The following is a 22,858-nucleotide window of genomic DNA, read 5'->3' on the forward strand; positions in this document are numbered from 1 at the left end:
AATGGAGTTCACTAATATTATAAGGTATTTCTCCCGCCTTCTTAGCATGCCTTCGTGGTGTAGTGGTCAGCACCCTCGACGCGTGTTCAAGAGGTCCGTGTTTCGAGTCCTGGTGAGGGCATTGCTCATTTTTCATCTCTCCTGCTTCGAAATAACTTAATGTCTCTACAATGTTGGGAATTAAAATTTTTATACGTCAGATGTTATATCCATAAGCCTAAGAATAAATGTTTATTTTGCTTTGCTTATTTTGAGTCCGGGCATCCAAACACACTTTGTCTTTAATACAGTGTCGGGTGGAATTACGGTAAGGATTAAAATTTGAGGTGCATGATAGTCATTTGTAACAATTTCCACTGAGCTTCGTTTTGTTTAATCAAATCATTCTTGAGGCAGATATTAACTCTTATTCAGAAAAGAAATTTTGTTTTTGTCAACAATTGCCAATATTTCACAATTTCAATTTTATTTCAATTGACAATGTCCAGTCACAAAACTTTCAGCAAAATCTCAACTGTTATTGTGTACCTTACTACAAAGTTTTTACATATGCAGAGAATGGGGACTTTGGTCTCAGTGTTGCTTTTTCTATTTATTGACGAAATCTTTCAGTTAGAAAGCAGCCTTGTCTGTCACAGGTTTACAAATTTATTCACCTGGATTGGTTTGATTTGGTTTATTTAATTATGGCAAAGCACTCGAGGGCGAGAGGAGCCTTAAGAGGAGGGATGCCTTCCTCGAGAACTTTCTAAGGGAAACTGGTTTTAATCCACGTTACACATGAGGAAAACCACGAAAACGTCCATGGAGCCAGCCAGTTTGCCGAGATTCGAGCCTCGTCCTGAACTACCAGTTTTCAGCAACTTTACCGCTCGGCCTCTGGTCGATCTAATTCTTACCCCCTATTATTTCAACCATTAATATTGCAAATGTTGCCCCTTTTCAAACACCTCATTGATAGATAGCTGATAACGCTGTATCGTTTATGGAGTCATTTTGAGTGTTCTTCTCAATAATACTGATATCGTTAATGGGGATGATGTCTTTTGAGTTGAAATGAACATACCGCACACGATTTGAATTGATATCACTCAGAATAAAAATAAAAATCTGAAAATTTTCAGATTATATATTACGCCCAAAGGTGCGTTTTTCTTAACGTTTTGTGTGTTTTATTTATTAAATATCATGTTCGTTGCGCTTAAAACCATAAAAATTGAGTTCAAAAGCAATATCGCGAAATAATTTTAAAATGAGCATATCTTTAGATACACAGTCTCGCGCGCTGGAGATGAATTTTTTTTTTTTTTTTTTTTTTTTTTTTTTTTTTTTTGTAAAGTGCTGCTTTTGCTCACTTTGAAATCGTTGAGTTTGTTAATGAAAAATTCTTTAAAGTTTTACAAAATATGAAATAGGCAATAAAACAAATTCAAAATTCAAATTTGGGCTTCCAGATGTTCGGTTGGAAACGCACGTTATTCAAAATTGGATAGCTCTAAGTACCGTTGTTTTATTACAATGTGAAAAATCTACATTCATTTATGCAGATGCTTCATTATTTAATTTATTTAAATATTATACAGCGCCCTGATATTTGGTAGCACCAATTTGAAAAATGAATCGACATTTATAGTGAACCAATGAAAAATGCCAAAACGAAATTAATAGTCAGTCTGGGCAAATTGCGCCTTTGGATTAAAATTAGCTTACTGCCACATATTTCTTTTTTGAACAAAACTGCTTTTAAGTGATTCATTTTATAGTTAAACCTTACTCATAGAAAATTAAAAGTGGTTAGAAAAGCAGGAGGAAAACAAAACCAGTTTAAAATAAGAAAGAAAAAATATGAAAGGCTTCAGAATTTAAATTTCCAAAGGGCCGTTTTTTTAACGTTTTGTGTGTTACCTTTATTTATTAAATATCACGTTCTTCGTACTTAAACCGTAAAATTCAGTTCAACAATAATGTCGCAAAATAATTTTAAAATGAGCCTATCTTTAGAATTTCCGATACACAGTTCCGCGCGCTGGAGATAAAAAGGTTTTTTCACCCGTACAGTGTTGCCATTTCTCGCTTTTAAATCGTAGAGTTTGTCAATCAAAAATTACAAACTATGAAATCGATAATAAAACAAATTCTAAATTTTAAATTTGGGCTTTCAGATGCCCATATTTGCAGTAGGATTACGTCATTCAAAATTGGATGGCTCTAGGTACCGTTGTTTAATCACAATGCGAGAAACATACCTACATTTACGCAGATTCTTCATTATTTAATTTTTTCAAATATAATACAGGCCGATAATATTTGGTGGCAACGATTTGAAAAGTGATACAGCCTTTTTAAAGTTTTCAATGCAAAATGCCAAAACGAAAACAATAGTTCTTCAGGGACAAAGACCCTTTGGACTAATAAATTTTGCAAGGCTGAAGTTTAGTGCTTTTTCATCTTACCAAGAATTCTTTACTAAATTGAAGCGAAGCATCAATATTAATGATGCTATTTTTGGAAATTTTTGTTACAATAAATAGACATTCATCCAGCGTTAAGGATCCTTCTTAAGATGTCTTTTGAAATATGATGATCCTCCATCTTAAACTTTCACTATATCAACTTTTGTAATATAGAAATCATATGAAAAAATAAATGAAATGCGGTTATGGTTATAAAGTGTTTTATGTTATTACATGTTACTTGGGCTATACTGCACTATAGCTCTGGAAATGTTGTTACTACGTTGTTAATTTAGTTATTTTAAGATTAGTATTTCCATTGAAGACATTTTTGAAAAATTAACCCTTTGTTGCATCATGCCCACTATAGTAAACAAAAGTTAAAATTTGTGTATTCTTCTGTAAATGCCTTAACAGATTCCATTCATGTGTTTATTCATGCTTTAATATTAGAATTTTCAACTGTGGATCATAGATGGCTGTATAGCATCACTAAGTTAAACATTTCTATGTGGAAAATGGCTGCTACTTCTGTTTCCAAGTTAGTACAATTTCTCATAGTAAACAGTATATAATATTGCTAATTTTATTCATAATTAGTAATTTTAGGCATTTTATTTTAAATGTCAGTTTGAGAAAATTGTTGAGTGTATAGATGAAGATCTAGCGAAAAGAGTGAATTGAAATCCAAATGGACTGCTTATCAAGCCAAAACACCATTGGAAATGTTTATGTTTGGCAAGGAATTTCTAGAACATTTCACATTTGAATCCAATAGGTACAGGTTACAAAATCGTAGCAAAATGAATTCAATCACAATCGACGAAATGAAGGTATTTTGGAGGATCTGTATGTGCATCTCAGTTGTAGATTTACCATTTAGAAGATGGTAATGATCACTGCAAACAAGGCAGGAAATGATTTCAAGTGCAATGACCGTAAATCGTTGGGAAGAGATTTGTATGCATATACATATATGCATGTAGTGAACAAACTGTAGTTCACTGTAGTGAACAAACTGTAGTTCACTGTAGTGAACAAACTGTAGCAATTATTTAAAATGAAATTTGAATAAAATAATTTTTTTTATTATTACTAAGGTTATTTTAAGTAGAAAAAATACAAACATTTTCGTTTAACTTCTCTAGATTATTTGCATGCAACAAAGGGTTAATAGAAAGAAATTTTAGACATTTAGAATAAAGAGTGTTCTTAAACAGAATGAATCCAGTCATGAAGTTTTTAAAAATAATGAATGTAACAAAAAGAAATGAAATTTTTAAAAGCTGGTTTTATTCCCATCCGGCTTTAGATGCAAGGACATCATTTACTTCAGAACACAGAAAAAAGAGAAGAACGGATTTTTTTGCTTATAATGTTATATTAAATGCATAACTATGCAATGGATTTCATTGTATTGACCACTTGGTTAATGAAGCCTTTTATCGCCGCGTTGGGTTCACAAGTAGATTGTCACTGCGAACTGATTTTGTAGCTCTCTTTCGCAATTCGAGTCCTGTTCTTCATAACGTGAGTAGATAAAAAGTCTAAGCTGTTCATTTGTATCGTTTTTGTAACTATTTGAAATGCAGAACAGTCAGAAGCATGAGTTAGCAGTGAATGACAACATATGTCCTGTAAATTCGACTTATTACACTAATTATTATTTACACCAGAATTCTGTACGATGTGAATTTTAATTTTTTCACGTGCATTGTATTGCATATTGTTTTGTGAAATGAGCAGTAGCTCTATTGAACATGGTAGTTTCATAATTGAACAGGTTGTATGTTCATCTGTTGTAATCATTAAAAACTCTGAAAACGCTTATTTTCGCTCTCATGTTTTCGAGTGGCAACAGTAACGCACGCTGAAGATAAATATCTGATTTATTTCTAGAAGTGTTGCCACTGCTCACTTTCAAATTCCACAGTTTGTTAATAAAAAATTTTGAAGGTTTACAATGAAAGAAATAGTGTTGTCAAACATTAAATGCATTGTTTCCGATTCCAAAAATTCTTTGGAAGCCATTTCGACTGTTTCCCATCTTTGTAAGACTTTAATCAGACGATATATTAATCAAAAACTCTAAAAATACTAATTTTCGAACTCATTTTTCCGAGTGGCAACCGCCTCGCGCGTTTGCAAACAAAAATGCCTTATTTCGAAAAGTGTTGTTACTGATCCGCTTTCAAATCGTAGAGTTTGTTAATCGCAAATTTGTAAATTTTATAAAATCTCTCTACATAAAGAAAGAATGCCTGTTTGTGTGTTTGTTCGTATTATTGATTTCTGATGAGTTATGATCAATTTTTTGCCACATTTAATCGACTAATGTATTCAATATACGTGAAATATCGGATGGAGCTTGAGCTTTGATGATCATCTGAACAAAAAGACGAAAATCATTAAGAACTACTTGCCATTGTTGCTGATATAATGAGAGAGAATTAGTTTATTTTTCTATCGAAGTTTTTATGTGAGTTGCATATCGCATCAGACTGAAAAATGGACGACTATGAATGGTATTTTTTGCATCGTTATTAAAGAAAGATTACAGTGGTATCGTTCTCTCTGTTGTTAGATGCATTACTCTCAATCTAATTTCACTGGCATCGGGTACTTCCGCTAGTAATGTAATAATTTAAAAGCCAGTATACAAGTTTATGTTAATAAAGCTACCATTGTTTAAATGAATAGTACAATTTAATTACACCATACTCGTAGTTTCAGGATGTAGATACCTACTTTGAAACATTTTTTTTTGCCGAGCTAGTGTATGAAGAAAATCACAAATAATGTAACCCTCCAAAAAATACCCATTGATGAAACCACTCAGCCACTGAGAGTATGGCCTTCTTTAACCTTGTACTATTCCACCATTTTAAATACACTTCACTCCTGGACTGATCTTTCTAGTGCATATCATCTTTAGTTTACATAACGTGCCCGCAAAAGAAATAAGCTGTACTGTTTAGTCATTCCACAACCAGTAACTAAACCCACGACTAAATTTTCAATGTTCAGTAGTTGTATGGCGAGCCTTCCAGCTTAAAAATAGTTTTTTGGAAACACGCAAGCCAGGGTACTTTTTAAGATTAAAGTAAAGGAAAAACATCTCGCCAGAAAAAATACCATTTTACAAAATGGCACTAGGGAGAAAGTCTTCATCCATTCTGCAAAACGAAAAAGTACATACTTCTGGGGTAATATCAATACATTCATCCGGACATGAGGGAAGGAAATGTCCACTGGCTACTTGCTATCAAAATACCAGAAGGTAAGAAGATTAGTAGCAACATGGAAGGAAACAATATTTGAAACCTGCTTGCTTTCTAGAGGTTATATTTGTAGCTTTTACGAATATCTCCGATTTAAAGAATGAGTAAAAGGTGTCCGTTTTCTTGAATTTAGTTTTTACTACTTTTACTCCAATCTGTTACTTCAAATGTTTTCCTTCAAATTTTTTGTCAAAAGCATTCCCAAATCATATCTGTCTAATATTCTAGTGTGTCAAATATATGCCATGGTGAACATAAAGCAACAAATAAAATTAAATTTGAATTTCTGTAAATGAAATATTGAGTTTTCCTTAGAACTCAAAACCAAACACACACTTAAACGCTGTAATATATGTAATTAATTGGCAGTGATTCTGGCTATATATTTATTAGGGTACTTATCGACAATAATGTTTTCAGTGTGGATATAATTGTACTCACGTTCGTTGATGATATAGGTTATGTAATTACAGGGTAGATACAATGATAAATGTTCTATGTGTAAATTTCTCGCTTGCAGATTAGTTGGGCAAGATTCTGTATCACTAGATCTTTCTGGGTAAGTTCTCGTTAACTGTTAATAAACTAGATTCCCTTATTTTAAGAACAATCTTTCGAAATGTGTGGAATAAATAGAAAAGGAATTTATAATTCCCGCACTTTCGTAAGTAATAATAATATTTAAATTAAATATTTATTTATTTGGCAATTTTCCCGTTATGTTTTTCTTGTTTAATGAATGAGGTCAATTACTGTAACTGTTGGTGTATTATTTCTCAGTTTTATCGAATCAAATACAGGAATTTTTAAGCTCGTTAACAGTTAGATAACATATTATGACATAACATTTTAATTAATTAGACATAACACTTATACGAAAATGAAATATACATTTTTCAATTATTATTTAATTTCAATACTTAAATCATACACATATACATAGACACTGCTGGCCATTAAAATTACAATACCATGAAGGAAAGCAAATACAAAAAAGATACTTATTGTACGTAAACAGTATGGTAGAAAGACAAAATGATTAAATTTGCAAGCAGTTTAGGAGTTTATAGGGGGCGAAATTAGCAGAAACAGCTGCCACCACTGGCAGCTAAAACTGCCCTTACGCTATTACACATAGAGTCGAACTGGGCTTGGATGACAGAAACGAGCAACTCATTTCATGCTGCTTCGAGTCTATGCCCCACTTCATCAACCGTATTAGCTGAGGAGGGGTAGCGGGCCAGTCTCTCACCAACCCATGACCGTATGTTTTCAATGGTTGACAGATCTCGAGACCGTGCAGGCCAGGGCAGCAATCGAATACCCTACCTTGTGTATCGAGGAAGGTTAGAACACGACGTGCAACACGTGGTCTTGCATTATTTTGTTGGAAGATAGCGCTTGACAGGCCTTGAACATAGGGCACAGTCACTGGACGTAAGACGTCAGAAATGTACCGATCTGCGTTCAAATTACCGTCAATCCGAACCAGAGATGTGCTTGTCGTATAGCCAATGACTGCACAAACCATCACATGAGGTGCAGGGCCCCTGTGCCGATATCGAATGTAAGCAGTCGACGTGCGGTTACATCGGAGCCTCCAGATACGTATACGGCCATCAGAATACTGCTGCACGCAGAACCGAGACTCGTCGAGAAAGACAAAGACAACATTGTGCCACTCCTGTATCCAGCTTTATCGTTCAGTGCACCAGAGTCGCCGTCTCTATGCTTGCATTGTCAAGGGAAGACGAAGTAATGGTCGCTGTGCTGATAGTCCACGCTGCTGCAAACGTCGACGCACCAAACGAGGGGATGCTGGACGTGCCGCATACATGCCCATTTCCCCCACTAATGGTCCGTGATGTGGTCGTACGGTTTTTCAAGTGCTGACTTCACAATATGCCTGTCTTCTCGGGCGTTATTCATGGGAGGGCGTTCAGAATTCGCATGCCCTTCAGTGCAACCCATTGGTTCCATATTCGCATAACAGTGGTTGGATGTCGACCTGTGCTACCGGCGATATGTAGGAACGATAATCCACATTGTCGATAGGAAACTATCCTACCTCTTATCGAATTCCGACCCTTGTATTTCTTCTTCTTAGTCGAGACATAACACGATATTTTGAGCAAACCGCGACCTTACAAAGCGCTTTCCGAATAAGAAATCTACTACACAACTTTTATTTTATGCAGTGCTTCAGATGTCGCTTCTCCCTCCTGCCTCTTATAAATGCGCTGAAATGCTAATCATTTACATATCCCAATCTCTTCCTTTTATGTTATTTTGACTTTCATCGGATTATGCCTTCCTGGTGTTGCAATTTTAATGGCCAACTGTGTATATAAATAAATATAATTTGATAAAATTATATAAGGCAAAAACTATAATATCGCTAGTAAAAGATGCAGTTTTAGACGCTTTATTAAAAGTTTACACTGATTTTTCCTATTTTGAATATACTTTTGCTCAGCTATAACGGCAATTTTCGGTTTATAAAAAACTTTGGCATTTTTTATGTTCAAATTATATGATAAATGAAAAATGCAGATAGCAGTGATAATTTGATTATTGTTAAAAGTGAAAGAAAACTATGAATAATAACAACATCCAGATGTATGTAAAAGTAAATAAGACTATGACTGATTGAAGTATGCTGCGAAAAAAACTACTGGGCCGCTTGACGAAATTCAACTTGCGTTTTCATGTCTCGAAAGCGCGGCTTAGGATATGTTTTAGATTCATATATAGTATTGTTCTCATATAGAGAAATCGGACTTTTTCTGAAATAACATACCAATTTTTTTTCCATATTTCCATTCTACGACTCAAATTACCCCAAACTTTTGTAAAAATTGCACGAGTAGTTTTTAAAAAATTAGCTCTCAAAATTTTAGCTCCGCAATGTTAATAGAGTTTGGTATATATTTATTATTCTCTATTTTTTATTAAACTTATTTGATTATTCCTTTCCCATTTCGAAATTTAGTCGCATTCAAAATAAAATTCACCCATTTTTTATGATTTACTTTTAAATAATTTTTATAAATTTTTCAAAAATATTTTTGAATTATAATCTATAACATTTTTGCTATCATCTTAAAGTAGACGTATTTCTAAGCATACCTACAAAAAATTACAGTTTTTATTCAAAATTTAGGAAGATATACGTGAATTTATATATTGGCGCGTTTTGAAATTTGGCATATTTCTTGAAAGCGATAAAACATCAAATGTGGTTTTGCTAAAATTATTTGGCAGTAGAAACGACGTGACTTTTTCCGCTCATGCACAATGTAAAAATGTAGGAAAGAGGGGCCTTTTTTCCGCTCCAGAATGGAAGCGAAAAAAAAAATTAGTTGCCACATATTAAGAAGTTCGCCAAGTGAATTATTCTTCAAAAAAAAAAAACTGAAAAAAATTGCGTAAAGAAAAATTTTTGAATTTATGCGTAAATTTCGCACCAAATTTTACAAAATTTAATATCTAGGCATAATTTGGGTCGTAGAATCGAAATATGAAAAAAAAATAGTATGTTATTTTAGAAAAAGTCGATTCTGTGTCAAAATATATATATGTTAGAATATGCTATATATATAAATCTAATACATATCTTAAGTCGCGGTTTCGAGACATGAAAACACAATTTGAATTTTGTCGATCGGCCCAATAGAAAGGAAGATATAGAACTGTCCCCCCCCCTTTTTTTTTTTTTTTTTTTGCGCAGTGTACCATAGTAAGTTACCAGAGATAAACTATCCAGAGCACAAGTAAGCCTCTTCCTATTCGTTCATAAATATGTATGGCACCAAATTCAAGAACTTTAGGGAAATTGAAATAAGGAATTAGGAACTGCGAAATCGAATTTGAGAGTGCAAAAGAATGAAGCATTGTGGATTCCGTAATTAAACTCAAGAACACGAAGGAAAAAAAAAAAAAAAAAAAAAAAAAAACCGTTGGTAAGAAAGTAGCAGGCAAGCTCTTGAAAATATCTGGCAGCGAGTTCTCTGTACGCAATAACCTAAATGGAGGACCCAGATTGAGTAACGAAGTCTGAGCAAAAAAACAGAGGATATATTTCAGGAAATTCAAAATCCTTTTTCGATTTAAAACACGAATTCTTGATGATTTCGAAAAGTTACTAATTTTGTTCAGTGTTATTAGGTTATTAGTCTCGTTAGTGTATCGCGAATTGGTGCATCGAGAGTGTGCATCGTTGAAGTTATTGAGTGCATCGCGAGTTGTAGAGTGGAGAGCCTCGAGAGTACGTAGAATTCCGAGAACGACGGAACCGAGCCGGGAGCTGTACTCTAATGCTTCACCGTGAAGCTGTCTTCTCCGTTATAGCCTGATGGCTGTGCTGCTGGTTCTTTCAGCGTGTTTATCGCAGTTTTTCCACGATTGTAAAGCACTTTCGGAGCTGTCCTGAATAATATTGGTTAATAAATTGTGTTTTCTTTCTTCATTAAGTGTTGTTGTTAATCACTCCAAATCCACGTGTCCGTAAGAACGCAACAATATACTGAATCGGAATAACTAAAATCTCGACATATCAACATGTTTTCATAATTTATGATTAGTACTGATTAGTGATCCAAGTAACGCTACAGAGATCATCCGATTTCGCAAAACGCACATGTATTGTAACTTCTTTTAAATAGTTTTATAGAAGAAAATCTTATGCTTTATCGGTAACATTAAGGTATTTCTCCCGCCTTCCTAACGTGCCTTCGTGGTGTAGCGGTCAGCACACTGAGCCAGTTTTCAGAGGTTCGTGGTTTGATTCCTGGCGAAGGCGGTTGCTACTTTTTCATCTCTCTGGCGTCCAAAAAAATCCTAAGGTCTCTACAAAATTTTGAGCAATTTTCACTACTTCTGAAAATATATTGGCTATCTTTTATAATGGTAGCCATGAGTAAAAAACATAAACAGTTGTATTTTACATATAGCAGGGATAATGTAAACATCAAGACACCGAATCTTTTATTATTTTATCCTCTTCTTTAATTCATTGAATATTCAGAAAACAAGTCGATAATAATTACGTAAGTAATCAGTTAGTAAAATGAAGTTTTTGATAACCGACTTTTGACCTGACGCCCCTGCTGGATGGTTTAAGTAATCTGACAGAGTGCCCCTACTTCCTAAGTGTTGTTGCATAGTACTTACCGTATTTCCTCCCGGTATTAGACCCTCCTTGCTTTCAAGCCCCAGGTTTTGAAATTTTTAAAAATATTCGCTCAATTTTTCTCTTTCTCAGTGCTTTATAGGACGAGCTTCTCGAAATATCAAAATAAGATTCATTCATACAGTGACTGCTTTCGTCTTATTAACAAAGACAAACTCTCACGAATGACATGCCGAAATTTTCCGTTCTAAGTGTTGAATTTTATGCGGCCTAACACAAAAGCCTACCAGTCACAGCGAAGCAAACACGATCTGTCTTTCGATCTAAGAATTCTCTGAATCAGCAGCACATTCTAAAATTATTTATAGGTGACTTTGAGACCTAAATTATAGCTAACAAGGAAAAGAAAGGATGAGGTTAAAGGGAAGCAGAAATAAAGGTATCTTATTTCTTTTGTTATGTTTTTACTCTACAACTTTTGGAAATTAAATTATTCTCATAATTTTACCCTCTAGGGTTTTGGACGATAAAATTAGTAAAACAAAATGTGGGGGGATGGAAATGGCTAGGATATACGACATACTTAGTTTAGTATACTCTTGCAACCACCCTTGAGGACGTATTGTAAAATGTAAGTGATAATATATTTAAATGCTCGAAATGCATAATAAAATAGTAATATATATCTCATCATATTGATATTATGAGTATACCATGAATATCAGTTCCTACTTACGATAAGCACAAGAATCTCCAGCAAAGTCTGGGCTACAGACGCAGTTTCCCATAACGCAGCGGCCATGACCATGACAGTCGTAAGGGCAAGTCAAGCTGGATTCATCTAGGAAGTAAAGGTAATTAATGTATGCAAAGCATACTAAAAGCTAATTGTATATAACAGATAATAATAACAGATAACTTGTAAGGTAATATTTTAGACGCCCTTTAGATTATCCTCAAATTTTATAAAGAGAATTTAATTAACTCTAGTCCCCGATTACACTTCGACAGATTCTTTTTGACATTGTAAAAGTGACAATGCAATTAAAATACATAGGAAAAGGATTGTTTGCTTCGTCAACTGATAAACCGTTTCAACTTTTAAAACATTTTCTCCGATTCCTTCCTAAATGTTTCAGCGTTATGTTAAGACTACCGCGAATACATCATGCTTTCGCCTTGATGAGAGTTGAAGTATGCTAAACATAAGGCTTTTAACTAGGCTTACACAGGATCCCGCTCTCAAATCCTTGAATTTCTGTCCTTCGACAAAAATTAAAATGTTTGATCTATTTTTCGATTTTAATCTATTTTTAATTGCTTAGAAATTGAGCAAGTTTAAAAAAATAAAGTTATCTTTTAATAATTTAGATGTTGGTGTTTTAATGATGTAATTTAATGAGCTAATTGATATAAATTAAATGAATTTGGTTAAGAAGTTTCAAATTCCATGCCAATAATTCAGCGTTCCAAGTGGAATTTTTAGCCTTAAAATTAGGTTCTGGACTAGTAATTTAAGGTATACTGTAATTTAATCAGATTCAATGTAAAGCTTGCAGACTGCAGTAAACATCTTCTAGTCAAGGTAATAAAAAAAATATCGCTTCCTGCAAGGCTGAGGCCCAAGCTTTGATAGGTACTATTTTGTACTGGTATTATAGGAAAATGAAGTAGCAGACGTGATTGTGAAGATCGCTGCTAGCGAGCCCCAAGTGAGCAGCATCAGTGTGCGTCTTACAGAATCATACCTGAAAATCACTGATATTAGTGAACTAATGAAATAATGGTAACCTACTCGGAGTCGAGAACAACAGACAGAAGACAGTTTCATTTTAATCCAAAAGTGGACAAATCTTAAATAACAGCTCTTGTCAGTATATGACCCACGTATCTCCTCTCTGCATAGGTTTGGCATCAAAGATGTTTGCGTAAATTTAGCCTAGTTACCTTTAAGCGTGTTTTGAAAGCAGCAGACGTGAAAAATGAGTTATGCCTTCATCGGAACTCCAACCCCGAATCTCTGGATTATGCGTCGTGTATGCGCCCAATTACACCACGAAGGCATGCGGAAAGGAGCGAGAAAAATACCTTATGATCTCTTATTTATCTGAGGAAAAGATTATTACGGTGGAAGTATAATGGTTTGGATATGCTTTATTGGCTATGCATGAACTGCAAAACCGTACATGTGTTTGAAAAAGACTTTTTGACTGCTATGAGGTATAGAGATGAGATCTGAGAGCCCTGTATTGTTTTCGTCAGGAGAACAGTTGGTCTTGGATTCCTGTTAATGGACGACAGCTCTCGTTTGCATAGGTCTCAGATGGTCGATGATTACCTGGAAAGTGAGGAAATTTGCCGCATGGATTGGGCAGCCAGATTTACTCCTCCAAGAAACTTCCGCAATTAAAAACTGCCTTAATTTAACGGATACACCTCAACCGCCTCTCGTCCAGTTCACCATCATGCTGCGCGACATGTCTAGCTGTGAAAGTGGACCATACACCATATTAGTCTTATTTTCAGTTCGATATGACAACATGGACTTTGAACATCTCTGCACTATGAGCGTTACTGATAGCCTTGCACACATAAAATGATTTTGACTTTGGAAATGACATCTTTTACTCTGATATAAATGTATATTCATACCGATTCGACATAATGTGCAACTTCTCTTAATTTTACAAGCGAATGTAGGACGAATGTTAATTTTACAAGCGAATAAGTCTTATGACTGCATTCGGAGGTGCATTGCAACTCCATCGTCAGCAGAATCAGCAAGTTTTGAATACGATAGCTAATTTTACCTTTTGTTTATGTTCTCAATGTTCTAAACTTATTATTAAATGATAAAAGAGCAAGTCGTGTGCAGCACAAAAGGGTTACACAGTGAATACGAGTCAATTAGGTTTAACCTAACAATTTATTTTGAATTGTTTATTTTTTGCAAACAATGACAAATGCAAATGAAACATGAAACATACTTCTATAATTCTGGAACATCTAATGGCAACAGAACCATACATATTCTTTTTCAGCGTTATCAGAATCCTTCTGAAAATAACATTCGAATACAGAAATCAGTAACAAAAATGTTTTAGTTCCAGCAGCTGGAGCATTTTGTTTGTAATTCTTCTATGAGTGTAAAGCGTTTTAAAACGAAATCAGCAAAATAAAAAAATCCAAATACATTGACAGGCAAAGAATATAGGCATCGTTTTAAATTGTTCACTTCGTTATAGCGACAAGCGATGCCCTAATTTAATCTGGAAGATGTTTAATGGTTTACATTTCATGTGGTTTGAAAGCAGCTTGTTTTCAGGAAAGTGTTAATCATTTTAACAGAAAGTTACAATGTACTCAACGGGAGGTTATTTTTGAATAAAATATAAAAATAACTGCTATAAAAATTTCAAGAGAAGAATGACTGCAAACAGTAAATTATCACCTCTGACTTAATTTTATGAATTTTTTTTTAACTTTCGCGTAATTTACATAACATAACTTTCATTAGAACTAACATCACTTATATGTTAGCTGGGCGCAAGTAATAAATCGTCAAGAGCAATTTTAACATTGGCAAATTTGGCGACAAATTACAAGTCGCCAATTCAGTAATTTTACAGAAAGAGAGAAAATTTTTAATTTGATTAAATTTATCGTAAATTATGAGCAAGTATTACTTCGTATCAACATTTTTTAATTTAAATTTTTCAAGATGAAAATTTCCTTTCTCGGAAACGCAGCTGTAATTTATTAAAAAATAAACCTGTTCAAAAACATACCTAGAGACTTATCTCATTCTTAACCATGACGAGATACAATATAATTTTGCACCCAGCTAACACATAAGCAACGATGTAAGGCACGTTACAAACATTTTTACGTTGCTTCAGGTTAAAAGACGAGGTAAGGATTTATATTTCAGGGTAGGCTAATGTTCGATCATACCTGTACTCTGGGTTTCAAAACTAATGTCCAGTGCTTGGTCGCCATCATTGTAAGCAGATATGTACCATAGACCCCGTTCCAAAAACTGAATGAATTCCACGCTGTATAGCCTCTGAATAAGAGATAAAAGATTATATTGATAAATAAGTAAAATTAAAAAAAAAAAAAAAAAACTGAAAGCTTTCAGATTTTATATTACGCCCAAAGGAGCGTATTTTTAATGCTTTGTGCGTTACCATTATTTATTAAATATCATGTTCTTCGCACTTAAAGCATAAAATTCAATACAACAGCAATATCGCAAAATAATTTAAAAAGAACATATCTTTAGAATTTTCTATGCACAGTCTAGCGCGCTGCAGATAAAAATGCTTTCTTTCCGTACAGTATTTTCATTGGTCGCTTTGAAATCGTTGAGTTTCTTACACAAAAACTCATAAATGCTTTATATAAAATATAAAATAAATAATAAAACAAATTCCAAATTCCGAATTTGGGCTTCCAGATGCCCATTGATTCGGGTAGAGCCGTACGTTATTCAAAATTGGATGGCTTGAGGTACCGTTGCTTTACTACAATGCGAGAAACATACATACATTCATGCACCTTCTTCATCGTTTAATTTCTTTAAATATAATACAAGGCGATAATATTGGGTGGCAACAATTTGAAAAGTGAAACGGACATTTAAAATTTTCTATGCAAAATGCCATACGAAATTAATAGCCCTTCCGGGCTAACGCCGTTTGGACTAAATATAAAGCAGAATTTAAGGAACAGTTAATGTAATATTTAAATGTGCAATTAGAAAGAAAACTAACAGTTTTAATGAAAATTGTTTTTTGTATCACAAGATGTTTACATAAAGATATATTATTACAACATAATATACACTGAAGCATAAAATACACTGAAAATCATTCACAGCATGTTTGGCATCCATAAATGACTATTTCGAAGATAGAGTCCTTCGAAAAGGAAAACAGTTATCAAATTTTCACTCAAAGAATGCTGCTTTTATTTCTGTAAGAGAGACTTCTTAAATAATTATATATGTGTGTGCTGCAACTAATATTTTTCCAGGTATATTTATAAAAATTTTTATCCGGTATTTCTGCAGCTGTGTTCATCAAATTTTTTATCCAGCATTAGCATTATTGTCAGTGTTACATTACATTTGTCCCTGAACTCTAGAATTTTCTTTGACTTTTAATAGGAATTTACTGCACATTAATTGAAGCCTAATAAATAATTACTGTTGTTAGCTAGCGACATGTAACCCTAATTGTTACTTCGTAAATTTTGGGGCTTCTCCGAAATGAAATTAACAGAAACACTGAAGTGGATATTTCTGTAGAAAAACAGGATTCAATTTTTCTTTAAACAGCAGTTGACAGAAAGAAGAACTGATTTTTTTTAAAAAAAAGGTGAACTGATCATTTAACTTAAACTAATTTTTTTCATATTATTCCATGCATCCTTTTCACCATTGCTGGAAGATCATTCCATTCCTATTTTCCAAATTCGAAAAATACACATAACCATTTATTTAAATTCAGAATATTTTTAATATCTTTTATAAATTAAACAAAAAAATGTATAGAAAATGTTAATGAGTACCAAAACTTGAATACAAGTAGCTTATTGCATTCATAAAATAAAATTAAATACTTAAAAAAAAGACGAAAGGCTGACCCATATTTCCTCCTGAAACTTTAAAATCCACCCCTCAGGTGGGAATTCCTTCTGGTTGAGAACCTCTGTACTATAATGTCTTCGGGCTTCGGGTTTTATGCAATGAATTTCATGGAAACGATATCAGTGAATTAGTATGAAGTGTTTCTCAATTGAAAAATAGGTAATACGCTGGCTGGGATTCGCCTTCCGGACCTCTGGAATACGCGTCCAGCGTGCTTGCAGTTACACCACGAAGGCAGGCAAAAGAAAGGAAGAAAATATCTTATATGCTCCCCCTATTAAAGGCAGTCCGAAGACTAGGGAACACAATTGCCAAATCCTGGTGCAGACGAATTCTCCTCTGCCATCGGTTTAGTTCGGGCGCCACAGTTACTTGGTTATATCGATCAAGGAAAATGAAAAATGTGCAATACAATGGCCGGATTTGAACTCCAAACCTCTCGAATAGGTATTGACTGTGCTTTCAGTTACTCCACAAAGACATGCGAAAGAAGGGAGAAAACACTTTATAAGTAATAGCAATATAATGAATCAGAAGTTAATAATAATATACGTAAAAGGAATGATTGCATTTTCCAGTGCATGGTTTAGCCAAAACAGCACTCGATGATCCATAGTTTAAATCCCGGAGCCTTTGATTTTGTATGTTCTTTGATTTTTGGAATTCAAAACGCGGGACTATAATTCATCACAGCTTGAATCTGGTCGGCTGAGTCTCGTGCTGGTACCATCGCCATTTGAGTGGGAAGGATTTATTATATCCCTAGTGCGAGCTCTTGTAGTACAAATGGTGATCACATACTTATGACTGGAAGATCCATTGTTCGCATTCTAATTTTTTGTGCACATTTGATTTTTAATTTTTCTGGCACTGAAAATCTTAATGGTCTCTTGAAATGATTACCATCAATAATTTGTTGATTATTGCACAATTACGAAACGTTAAATCAACAAAATGCAATTTCGTAGCGTACTTATATGAATATTTTCCAATAGATAAGCTCTGTTTTAAATGTGCGACTGTACCCTTATGAGTAAAATGTTTATATTCCCCATTGTTTGGTTAATCGATTTACCGTTACATTATATTATCATATCGCTATATTATATGATTAATCGTTATTATAATTATTTACCATTATATTATTACATTCCGTTATATTATGTTCTCCCTTATTTGGTTAATCGATTTACTGTTATCAAGAACTATCCCGTCTTGCTCGTGAGTGCTGTCGTGACGTAGGTGGTTAACAAATCCTGCTAGTAGTTAGAAAACATGTGCTTCGAATTTCAACAAATTTCAGTTATTTTTCACGTTTCCAGCTTAAACAACATAATAGTCTCTATAACATACATGTTATATTCTTATTGCGATTTAAGAGTTGCTTCCTATGAAAGTAATTTCAAGAAAACTACTGTTAAGAAATACTTTAAAAACGATTTCATAATATAAATGTATTCGAGGCGTCAACAGCAGAGATTGTAACAAACTGACAAATAAAAAGAGAGATCAGATCAGTCTCTATTAATAAAATTTTCCACGTCAATTTAATGCACAGATGAACGGTTTTCTATCGGCCGGCGGCAAGGAATAGATGCTTCTTTAATATTTGGAAGATAGGCTGTCAGAGAAGCATAAAAGTACACACACACTGAAACAACCGATCCTCGAAAAATCGTCCAATGTCAATAAAAACCTCAAGTGATACAATAGGGTCGCTTTCTTTTGGACTCGATAGAAAAGTTACAATAAAACATCAGGCGGAATGAAACCCAATTTTGACTCGACATTCTGTTAAAACCGTTTTTCCAATCAAACCAGCTGCTCCGGTGAGAACAAAAGAAAAGAAGATGGCCGCCTACTCTTCTGAGAGGAGGTTGGTTTTTCGTCAGTTAAAAGAAAAACTCAGAAAAAGGAAGTTTTATTGTGCCTGACAGAAGGAAACGCAACCGAGTATTTATGAACGTGAGATTGTAGAACGTAGCTTTTGTTTTGAAAAGGGGATTGGGGTGTCTCCTACTTGTGGTCTTGGAGGGATTTTCCATTTATGCGGTTCTTAATGCTTTTTGCAGGACCCCAAGTCAGAAGTAAATACCCTTCAAATCTAACAATTTGTCCAACTGCAATAAAATACATAAAGAAAACACAGCATTGAATGTTAGACGAAACGATAAAAATTGTTTTGGTAGAAGTATCACAAATAAAACTTCCTTCCACTAAAACAACATTTCATTATATTGGCTAGTAGTAGCTTGTTAAAACAGGCTATATTTATTTTGACACCTATATAACTATTTTGTTATCAATGTCTTCTTCGCTTTCAAACAAAAGATATTAAGACTTTCCAGTAAGTTTTAAGACGGGCGTGAGATAAATATGCAAATTGACTTCTTGTTTTCGATATAATTTCTCATAAGTCTGAAACATGTGTAGAGACATTAGGATATTTGTAGAAAAGCTGGAGAGATGAAAAATAGCAAACACCTTTCCCGGGAATCGAACCACGGACCTCTGGAATACCGGCAGAACCACTCCACCACGAAAGCACGCTAGGAAAGTGGGAGAAATACCTTATATACTCCCCTTTTTAAAGGGCGACTGGGGTTTTAGGAAATCCAATCGCCAAATCCTGGGTGTGGAGAGTCATCATCCATTACCATTTTAGTTCGGGCGCCACTGTAGAGACATTTGGTATTTTTTGGAAGTAGGCATGATGAAAAATTAGCAAACGCCTTCGCCGGGAATCGAACCACGGACCTCTGGAATACCGGCCCAGTGTGCAAAACCACTACACCACGAAGGTCGGAGAAATACCTTATACATGTTCTATCAGTTAAGTACCAAATTTCATATTTAGCTACAAACCTAAAACCTGAAATGCATTTTTCACATACCTGGCTGGTATACTTAAAGCTACTGAATGGTCAGGCACCTATCATATAGTTACGAAATGTACAGGCGCGAAGAGATGGCTTCCCCGCAAAGCAGTTTTAGGGTTGCTATAAAATGACAAGGAAAGACATGGTTGCCACATTTGGCGAGAAATCGCCCATTTAGTGGCAAAATTGGCGATATACCATTGACGGATGGAGAACCTTCTGGAACGAATTCTTACCGGTTAAGCTCAGAATGTTCTCGAACACAAGCCGAAAGCTATATAAACCCTGCGGGTCCGCAGTCAGTTGGAATGTGCTTCATCGAGAGGGCGAGTGCGTGCGTGCCTCGTCTAGAGTGCGAATTAGTCAGTATCGAGTTGGTGTCTCGTCTAGTGAGTCAATCCCTGCGGATTCGATCGAGTTGACAGCCGGGCAGCGAGTGCCAAGTGGGTCGTCGAGTGCACCGAAGGAGTCTGTTAGTGTATCTCGGTTAGTGCATCATCGAGAGAGCGTGATGAGCTCCGAGAACGACTGAGCCGAAGAGTCGGGAGCTGTGCTCGTGTGTCGTCGAGTGCATCGCGAGTTGTAGCGTGGAGAGTCTCAAGAGTACGCGGAGTTCCGAGAACGGAGAGTCGGGAGCTGTACTCCAGAAAGCAGAGTCGAGTGTTTTGCAGGAAGCTGTCTAAACCGTGATAGCCTGATAACCTGACGGCTGTGTCGCTGATCGTGTCAGCGTGTTTACAGTTGTTCATCGACGACTGTAAAACATGTTTTGGAGCTGTCCTGACAATACTGGCTGATAAAGTGTGTTTGGATACTTCATCAAGTGTCGTCGTTATTCACTCCAAATTCACACGAACCCCGTACGCACGTGAAGGAAGAAAAACAACTTGTGTCGGAATAGGAAAAAACGCAACAATATTGTATCGTATACAAATCTTGGCCATTAGCCAAAACATATGAAGAAAGACTTCTAATTTTTGAAAATACTGCGAAAAATATGTGGTCCAATTATAGAAAATAATAGATGGAAAAATTTGTTTAACAATGAAATATATAGAAGATACAAACAACCTAATATTGTCCCAGTCATTGAATCTTATCTTATGAGATGGCTTGGACATATTTTTAGATACGCCAGCTTGCATCTTGTTTAAAAGGTGACCTTTGCAAAGGCAGATGTTACCAGGAAAAGAGAAAGACTTTTCACAAGATGGATAGACTATGCGGAGGCAGATCTCGTATTCTAATCAATCGTTGGTGGATCGTACCGACTAATTAGATTCGTTGGAGGAAGCTTGTTGAGACGGCCTTGGCCTGTGAAAGGCTGTAGTGCAACTGAAGAACATGTTGACCAAGTATCAAATGACTTCTGTGAAGTGTGGTTTCTTCCAGAATCAGTAGCCAGAGTAGCCGCCATTGTTGGAGATCACCGCTGCCACCCGCCTCGACATTGATTCAAAGAGACTTTGAATATGTTCTTGGGGTACAGCAAACCAAGCAGCTTCCATACGTTGCAAAAGCTGATCTGGTGTGTCAGCTCGGGATGTAATCTGGGTCAATCGTTCAGTAACCATGGACTACATGTTTTCTATCGGCGAAAGATCCGGAGAGCGAGCCGGGCTGGGAAACAATTCAATCTGGCGACTAACGTACTGGAGGAGTGCAAGAGTGATATCCAATACCGCCCCATACATAATACCCGATGCAGGCCAGTGTGGCGGCGTATAACGCAGCTGGTCAGCATCCTCTCTCCACGGTGTCTCCAGACTCGAATCCGATCATCGTGGTGTTGCAGACAGAAGCGCGACTCGTCAGTAAAGACAATTTCATTCCATTCTGCCTTCCACATCCTTCTTTCATCGCACCATTGGCAGCGGAGACGTCTGTGGTTCTGCGTCAAGGGAAGACGAAGGAATGGGTGTCTTGCGGACAGACCACTCTGCTGTAAACGACGTCGAATGGTACGCGCAGACACTGGATGATGCGTTACAGACTGAATGTGCTGTGCTATGGTTCGTTATGTGACTGAGCGATCCGTCACTGCCATGCGCACAATGTTCCTGTCATCACGTGAAGTAGTGCACTGAGGTGGATGCGATCGAACACGTCGGTCCGTCGTACCCTCCTGCATCCAACGATCACATTTCCGCATTACATTTGTTTGATTTCGTCCAACACGACTACCGATTTCACTGAAGGTAATGCAGACTCTCGGTAGGCCACTATCCTTCCTCTGTCGAACTCGGATACTTGATCAAACGATGATCGCTGTTTACTAGGAGGCATAATTGATCGTTTTTTGGGAAAAAAACACAAGAAAAACACAATTGCCGAACTTGAAATCGTCGAAAACTCCAAGGCTTAAATAGCGCTTTGAAGTGGCGCCACAGCTGCGCGTGATGTGCATTTGCGCTAAAATTCTAATCATTTGCATATCTCACCTTCGCTAATGCATGTTGTAAATTTCATGTTATTTGCATGCTTCCTTCAGGGTGTTGCATTTACATTGGCCAGCAGTGTAACATGAACCACGCAAGTGCTTTAAAGTATTTTTTTTTTTTTAAATGTTACTTTCATCAGATCTGGTGAATACGGTGAGTGAGTGAGAACTGCAATCTATATATTGCTAAATCAATTCTATGAGACTGAGCCTTGTATGAGGATACGGTGTCACGAATAAAATGCTTTTCTGCTGAGATTGCCACTGCATTATAGTCTGCTGGAGTTAGGTCAAAAGACTTGCATGTTTAATTACTGCTTTTCCGGTGTTCTATGACAAATAATGAATTCGAAAGGCTTCCGAATTACTAAAAATGATTGCCAAAGTGTTCCCGGTAGAGTTAAGCAGTATTCTGTACTTGTGAGGTTGGGCAGATTCACGTGTGCTTTCGCATCATATTCTTCTCTTTTATTTTAGAGACGCTATACAGAATCCCTCTCTCATCTACTTTCACTAGTGGAGAATAAAAATTATCTCCAACATCATTTATCAAAAAAGCAAGTCTTCAAGAATAATCAACCATTTTCTTTTTGTGTCTGGCGCCAGCATTCAAGAAGTCATGAGGTGCGTATCTTCTACACGGCCAGCTCTGGAAGTAATGCTTTTTCTGCAGTTTGAATATTAAGCGAATTTCCATCATAACTGTCACACGGCGATTTTTCTTCACATATTGTTCGATTTTCGGGTACATATTTTCGGTATTAGATCGCACTGCGGTCGGTCATGCCTGAAACCATTTTCCAGTTAAATCATTTTCGATTGGCACATTCCTTTGATTAAACAATGTACCCCACCCTTGGATGGTGATTTAGGAAGGTAAGTATCAATACAGAAAGTAATCACATTCTGATGACTATCTTCGGGTTTCGTGCTTTCTTTTCTCAAAATCAACGATTGAGCGATGTTTGATGTTTTCTTTATTCACGGTGATTGCTGATAAACAACATTTGGTAGCCTTCCT

General features: G+C 35.7%; 1 protein-coding gene across 1 annotated transcript in view; it reads right to left on the bottom strand.

The window, feature by feature from the left end:
• Positions 1-22,858, bottom strand: part of LOC118193542 (teneurin-m-like) — an 826,904-nt gene that overhangs the window by 173,183 nt on the left and 630,863 nt on the right. The window contains exons 9-10 of the mRNA XM_085808642.1: positions 14,820-14,931; positions 11,602-11,706 (exon numbers count right to left, since the gene is read on the bottom strand). Of these exons, the coding sequence (XP_085664768.1) occupies positions 11,602-11,706; positions 14,820-14,931 (217 nt within the window). The remainder of the gene's footprint in view (positions 1-11,601; positions 11,707-14,819; positions 14,932-22,858) is intronic.

This window comes from Stegodyphus dumicola, chromosome 1, assembly GCF_044657685.1.
Source record: "Stegodyphus dumicola isolate Sdum_Otavi_A_Nest chromosome 1, ASM4465768v1".
Classification (NCBI taxonomy): Eukaryota; Metazoa; Arthropoda; class Arachnida; order Araneae; family Eresidae; genus Stegodyphus; species Stegodyphus dumicola.